The following is a 7,201-nucleotide window of genomic DNA, read 5'->3' on the forward strand; positions in this document are numbered from 1 at the left end:
TGAGAACAAATCTGGAAGGCCATCCTTGCCTTCTGTCGTCGGGCGCACCGGACAGTCCGGTGCACACCGGACACTGTCCGGTGCCCGATTTCCTTCCTTAATTAGCGAAGCCGACCGTTGGCAGACTTGGAGCCGTTGGTGCACCGGACATGTCCGGTGCACACCGGACAGTCCGGTGCCCCCTTCTAGCCGTTGGCTCGGCCACGTGTCTCGCGCAGATCGCGCGGCCGACCGTTGGCTCACCGGACAGTCCGGTGCACACCGGACAGTCCGGTGAATTATAGTCGTACGCCGTCGGCGAATCCCCGAGAGCGGCCACTTCGCTCGAGGCAGCCTGGCGCACCGGACACTGTCCGGTGCACCACCGGACAGTCCGGTGCTCCAGACCGAACAGCCTTTTGGCTGTACACAGCCAACTTTTCTCTGACTTGATTTCTCCTGTTTCAAGCACTTAGACACAATACATTAGTCTTCAAAACAATGTACTAAGGCTTAGAAACATACCTTTACTCTTGATTTTCACTTTGTCCATCCATGGGTATAGATTCACATTTAAGCACTTGTGTTGGCACTCAATCACCAAAATACTTAGAAATGGCCCAAAGGCACATTTCCCTTTCAAGGGCGCATTGGAGCCGGAGGTCGATGTTGATGAGGTGTCGGTCTCGTAGTAGACCACTTTCCTCATCCTCTTGTGCTTGTCCCCACTCCGATGCGGCTTGTGAGAGGAAGATCTCTCCTTCTTCTCTTTGTGGTGAGAAGAAGATTTCTTCTCCTTCCCTTTGTTGGAGGAGCTCTTCTTCTTCTCCTTCCTCTTGGTGCGGGACTCTTCCGATGAGGTGCTCCCGTGGCTTGTAGTGGGCTTTTCGCCGGTCTCTATCTCCTTCTTGGCGTGATCTCCCGACATCACTTCGAGCGGTTAGGCTCTAATGAAGCACCGGGTTTTGATACCAATTGATAGTCGCCTAGAGGGGGGGTGAATAGGGCGAAACTGAAATTTACAAATATAAACACAACTACAAGCCGGGTTAGCGTTAGAAATGTAAACGAGTCCGCGAGAGAGGGCGCAAAACAAATCGCAAGCAAATGAAGAGTGTGACACGCGGATTTGTTTTACCGAGGTTCGGTTCTCGCAAACCTACTCCCCGTTGAGGAGGCCACAAAGGCCGGGTCTCTTTCAACCCTTCCCTCTCTCAAACGGTCCCTCAGACCGAGTGAGCTTCTCTTCTCAAATCAAAGCCGGGAATAAAACTTCCCCGCAAGGGCCACCACACAATTGGTGCCTCTTGCCTTGATTACAATTGAGTGTAGATCACAAGAGCAAGTGAGAAAGAAAAGAAGCAATCCAAGCGCAAGAGCTCAAAAGAACACGGCAAATCTCTCTCGCTAATCACTAAAGCCTTTTGTGGAATTGGAGAGGATTTGATCTCTTTGGTGTGTCTAGAATTGAATGCCTAGCTCTTGTAAGTGGTTGAGAAGTGGAAAACTTGGATGCCATGAATGTGGGGGTGGTTGGGGTATTTATAGCCCCAACCACCAAACTTGACCGTTGGTGGAGGCTGTCTGTTCGATGGCGCACCGGACAGTCCGGTGCACACCGGACATGTCCGGTGCCCCAGCCACGACACCAATGCCGTTGGATTCTGACCGTTGGAGCTCCTGACTTGTGGGCCCGCCTGGATGTCCGGTGCACACCGGACATGTACTGTTCCATGTCCGGTGCGCCAGTATGGGCACGCCTGCCTTCTGCGCGCGCTGCGCGCGCATTAAATGCATCGCAGGTAGCCGTTGGCGCCGAAATAGCCGTTGCTCCGAGGATGCACCGGACAGTCCGGTGCACACCGGACATGTCCGGTGAATTATAGCGGAGCGGCTGCTGCGCGTTCCCGAGGCTGGCGAGTTCCGGAGGCCGCGCTTCCTTGGAGCACCGGACACTGTCCGGTGTACACCGGACAGTCCGGTGAATTATAGCGCGCCGGCCTGAGAAATTCCCGAAGGTAGCGAGTTCGAGTTGGAGTCCTCTGGTGCACCGGACACTGTCCGGTGGTGTACACCGGACAGTCCGGTGCCCCCAAACCAGAGGTGCCTTCGGTTGCCTCTTTGCTCCTTTGTTGAATCCAAAACTTGATCTTTTTATTGGCTGAGTGTGAACCTTTTACACCTGTATAATCTATACACTTGAGCAAACTAGTTAGTCCAATTATTTGTGTTGGGCAATTCAACCACCAAAAATTAATTAGGGACTAGGTGTAAGCCTAATTCCCTTTCACTATCCACATGATGGGTATTCTGTGTGAGTCTATCTAGACTGAGTGTGTGAGTTGACCAAGCAACATCCCTTGTTTGGCTAATTGTCTATAACGAGGGTGAGTCTGTACCCACACATGCAATGCAGGCCAAAAACATATTCTCCAGCTGCATGCGTGGATACGCCAGAAAATCTCGTTTCTCGTGGGCCACACGCCACTTGCCTGCCTAACCAATCAGCCGATATACTATTTTTACTAGTGTTAAACCGGCATATGGTCTTTATTTTATTTTAGTTTTTAAATTGTAAAATTTTAAAAAAAACTAAAATAAAGTTTTAGAGATTTTAGGGATTAAAATTAGTCCATACAAACCAAATAACATCTACATCACACGAGGTGTATGCTGATGTGCATAAAACGGAGGTTGGGGAATGTATGGAGTGTTTGGTTTGAGGAATGATGTAGTCCATCATCTTCTCACTTCTCTTTTTTTTGTTTAGTTTGTGTAATGTTGTGAGTTAATCCATCACCACCTTATTCCTCATAGTTAGTTGTTTAGTACTAATATGTGGAATGAAGTCATCTGACCAAATTTAAGGAATTGACTCATGATGCACCACTTCATTTTGGATAGAGTGATTCATCAAACCAAACACCTCAGTAATATAATGTCTTTACTTGCATAATATAAACATGTGAGGCTGTTGCTTCGAACATAATTTGTGAAATATCTGTGTGAGTATGTCGTGCTTGCTTTCTTCCGTGTTCTACTTATACACGAGGAAGCTGAGGGCCAACGGTTTTGCTGGTTCCTCAGCGAGTTAGGTAGTGTTTGGTTGAAAAGCCAAGTAGAATGGAACCGTTGTGTCCCAGTTTTGTTGCTGTTTGGTTACAAAGGAACTAGAACGGAATGGCTCCAATTAGGGAATATTCTCCTCAGATCCGGAACCATTCTGCTCCAAAAAACAATCGGACGGTGTCGCTCCGTTCTCATCCCGCTCTCACACCGCTCCGTTCACTCTGCAACCAAACAAAAAACAGAGCCGTTCCGTTCCAGATTACCAAACACAGAACAGATCGGCTCCGTACCTAGAATCAGAGATAAAACGGCTCCGTTCTATTTGGCTCCTCAACCAAACACTACTACCTTAGCGACGCCTCCAGCTCCATCGGCGATCGGCGTGCTCAACTACTCACAGCTCACGGTCACGGGCACTCGGGCAGCAGTATAGCTGGGACATGAAAGGATTTTGTTGGGCCTCCAACCCAGTATATTCGAAAGCCCAGCCCACTTGCCACGTCGCAATCACCCAGTCACCCACTCCATCCTGCCCGCCGCCGTAGCTGGTAGCTAAGCTACGTGAAGAAGATGGTTGGGCTCCTCCGTCCACTCTCCGCCGCCGCCACCTTACTCCTCGCCCCCGCCACGCCACTCACTGGTTCCTCAGTCTCCGCTAGTTCCGTCGGCGGCAGGCGGTGGAGAAGCGTGAGGGCGGACGCCGGCGGGGGCTGGCTATCCGGGCTGCTGGGCGGCAAGGGCGGCGGCGCGTCCACGGCGATGATGGTGACGCCGGGAACCGTGAAGGCCGGCGACCCCGTCCTGCACGAGCCCGCGCAGGAGGTGGCGCCGGGGGACGTGCTGTCCGAGAAGGTGCAGGGCGTCATCGACCGGATGGTCGACGTCATGCGCAGGGCCCCAGGCGTCGGCCTCGCCGCCCCGCAGATCGGCGTCCCGCTCAGGGTATGGCTGATCCCTCGCTTCGCCTTGGGAGTTCTGCCGCTGGCGTTCAATCGCCAATGGCACCCAATTAATCACCGAAGCTGCTGTCCTGTTACAAGCATGCTGATGTTTCTGGGAACTAACCATGGAATTGCAGATTATTGTTCTCGAGGATACGCAGGAGTACATCAGCTATGCACCCAAGAAGGACATCGAAGCACAAGACCGCCGCCCCTTTGATCTTCTCGTCGGTACATCTTGCCTCGTTCGCGGCCGCCCATTAAGCATCTGGAACCCTTCTCACGCTCTGTGCTTTTCCTTGGACACACACAGGTCATTATCAATCCAAAGATTAAGAGCACGAGTAAAAGAACCGCGCTGTTCTTTGAGGGATGTCTCAGGTACACAGTAGAATGCTCCTCTGTATTGCAATTGGCGCTTTGTATACGAAGATACTTTTATTCTGTGAATACAAAAGCTGCACCGAATTGTGATGTGTATGTTATGATCTCATGCTTGCCTTCCCGGGGATGCCAGTGTTGATGGATACAGGGCGGTCGTGGAGCGGCATCTGGACGTTGAAGTTTCAGGTCTGGACCGGAATGGGAGCACCATGAAGGTACGGGCTTCAGGATGGCAAGCGCGCATCCTCCAGCATGAATGTGATCATCTTGAAGGCACGCTGTATGTTGACAAGATGGTAGCAAGGACATTCAGGGTCGTCGAGAACTTGGATTTGCCCCTTCCCACTGGATGCCCTCAACTAGGTGCAAGATAATGGGGATAGCTTTCCATTTTTCCTCGTCGAATAGATGTGATTCTCTCTCTCTTTTTGAAAATTACAACGTCTCATGTACAGTATTGCATTTTGCTTCCCGTCTAATTGCTGTGTTTGTTCTACTATCCAACCAACATTAACATTTCATAGTTTAATACTGCATGACCCTCTGATCCAAACGATGGTTCGCATTTGCACAATCTATAGGGTGACACCATCACTATGATCCTTTGTATAAAAGGAATTACATGTTATGAAAACATTTTCGTGATGAATGTAACAACATCAACCATGCTCACCTATCACGTATAGTGTCCTAACGTGACAGCGAAGTGATATGCTTGTGTTGTTTTGTTATGCTAATTCTGGAAGTTCGATTTATCTCTCAAACTATCACGCCGTCCTATTTTTTTTCTTCTGATCTGCACAAGTTTTTCAATATCCCCCAACTTTGGTAAACCGTTCACTTTTATACCTTGACGGTTTCAATTCGGGCTATGAACTAGCAAGCCAGCTCAAGCTCGGCTCTATCGCATTGCGAGCTAGGAGATTAGGTTTGGCTCAGACTCGTGAGCAACCGCCACAATAAGGGCCCCTTTGGCAGGGCTCTGGCTTCTCAAAAAATGGCTTTGGCTCTGGCTCACGAGGTGAAGTCACTTCTTTAGATGAGCCAAAGCCATTCTGAAAAATTATTTGCCAAAACGGCTTATAGGTTGTTTTTCAGAAAGACCCTTGTATAGTTTACTTTTTATAGATACTTTTATATGTGGCTAGGGATTGAGGGTAGGACCAAAAAAATAATTTGGACTGGTGGGAGGGCTATTGTGAAAAAATGACGTGAGCTGAAGCCGGGTGAGCCACTTTTTTTGGCTCATGCCCTCTAGTTCATTTTGGAAAAACACTTCACTGATGAAGCCATTTGAAAAAGAGGTGTTTGGCACAACTTTTGCATGAGCCAGAGCCGAAGCTGAAAAATAAGCCCTACCAAAGATGCCCTAAGTCTCATTTAGAACATATTTTTTTATTATATATAAATTAAAAATATATATATCTAGCAACTTATTTTAATCTATATCTAGCAATGAGCCTATAAAAATAAGAAAATAAATTAATAATATAATAATATGATAGTGTAACAACAAAGCATTATATCATTAGGTCGGCTCGCAAACTGGCTTATGCTCGTTCTGGCTCGATTTTATATCTTCGGTAAACTATTCGCTTTTATACCTTGATAGTTTAAAACTTTTAATGGTGATTTTATTGATGTGGCGCCACGTAGATGTGATAAATCAGACTAAGTTGAATACTCAAAAAGGTAAATTAGATTAGAATATATATATATATATATATGTTTGAATTTTTTTTAAAAAAAAATATTCAAATATATTTATATAACTAAAGGTAATACAATTAAAAATCCTAAAACATGGTTTAATCTAAAGATGACAATGGGTACCTGAATACCTGATAGATTTTACTGAATATAAATATCTGATAGATTTTACTAAATATGAAGACAAGTATGAGATGATTCTTTTGCCCGTGAATATGTTAATGGACAAGAATCTTTACTCGTCAATAGATGGGTACAAGTGGATACTATCTATACCCGTGTACCTATAGGTAAAATATATCCACATCTTACCACTATTACTATCTAATAAAGCCTATCTTAAAGCACCGCCACGAGGCCACTCTGACGACAGTGTGCACATCTTTGGGTGAACTCGTGCACCAGTGAGGGACCACGTGAAGAGCCCTTGTTTGGTTTTAGTAATTGAGTTATACTTAGGAGGACTAATACATGTTTATGTTGATATACTCAGGGTTCAGTCCACAAGTACACTAGTGTGAGCAATTGTAGCCATGGAGGTTGAGAGCCTTTGGAGCGATAGACCACACGTGGCAGAGAAGCTTGAGCAAAGACTTGATGCCGATAGAACAAAGCAACAGTGAAGAGCAAGTGAAGTTCTGATTGATGAACCAATAAGGACACATGATGACATGAAGTGGATCATATCATTCATGATGTTGATTGCATGTTTCTGTACCATCACCATTAGAGAAAGAGATAAAATGGAATGCACAAAACATGTATAATTTGTAGAACATTTCATTTTATTATTCAAAGGTTGTGTAGAGAAGTAATTGATCAGGTTGTGCTATTAAGATGGGAAAACTCGTTTGTATATCGGTCATCTAGTGCTATTAAGAGGGGAAAACCCAATTGAAAGTTTAGATGAAAAATATAGCCCACATACTCAAGTTAGTGGAACACTTCAATTGGCTTCTTTAAAAAGGGCTAATCTGTGTACGACATATTGTCTGGCTCAGAGGAACAGTTGTCTACCAAGATACCAAAGAATGGCTAGAAACTATGAGTTTCTGTCCTGGGTCAAACATAGAACGATGGACTGTCTAAATCTAGGGCCTAGATTGTTTACCAAGGTA

General features: G+C 46.4%; 1 protein-coding gene across 2 annotated transcripts; it reads left to right on the forward strand.

Annotated features, from left to right (window-relative positions):
- The first annotated feature begins 3,472 nt into the window (after positions 1 to 3,472).
- On the forward strand, positions 3,473 to 6,939 carry LOC100272955 (uncharacterized). 2 transcript variants are annotated; one of them, XM_035960411.1, is made up of 5 exons: positions 3,473 to 3,990; positions 4,127 to 4,216; positions 4,303 to 4,370; positions 4,507 to 4,783; positions 6,577 to 6,939. In XM_035960411.1, exons 1-4 carry the CDS (start codon positions 3,619 to 3,621, stop codon positions 4,745 to 4,747), a joined length of 771 nt encoding a protein of 256 aa, XP_035816304.1. In that variant the 5' UTR covers positions 3,473 to 3,618; the 3' UTR covers positions 4,748 to 4,783; positions 6,577 to 6,939. The 2 variants fall into 2 exon arrangements, with proteins under 2 accessions (XP_035816304.1, NP_001140879.1); NM_001147407.1 differs by lacking the exon at positions 6,577 to 6,939 and having other exon boundaries at positions 3,592 to 3,990; positions 4,507 to 4,923.
- Positions 6,940 to 7,201: the final 262 nt, after the last annotated feature.

Source organism: Zea mays, chromosome 7, assembly GCF_902167145.1.
Source record: "Zea mays cultivar B73 chromosome 7, Zm-B73-REFERENCE-NAM-5.0, whole genome shotgun sequence".
In the NCBI taxonomy this organism is placed as follows: Eukaryota; Viridiplantae; Streptophyta; class Magnoliopsida; order Poales; family Poaceae; genus Zea; species Zea mays.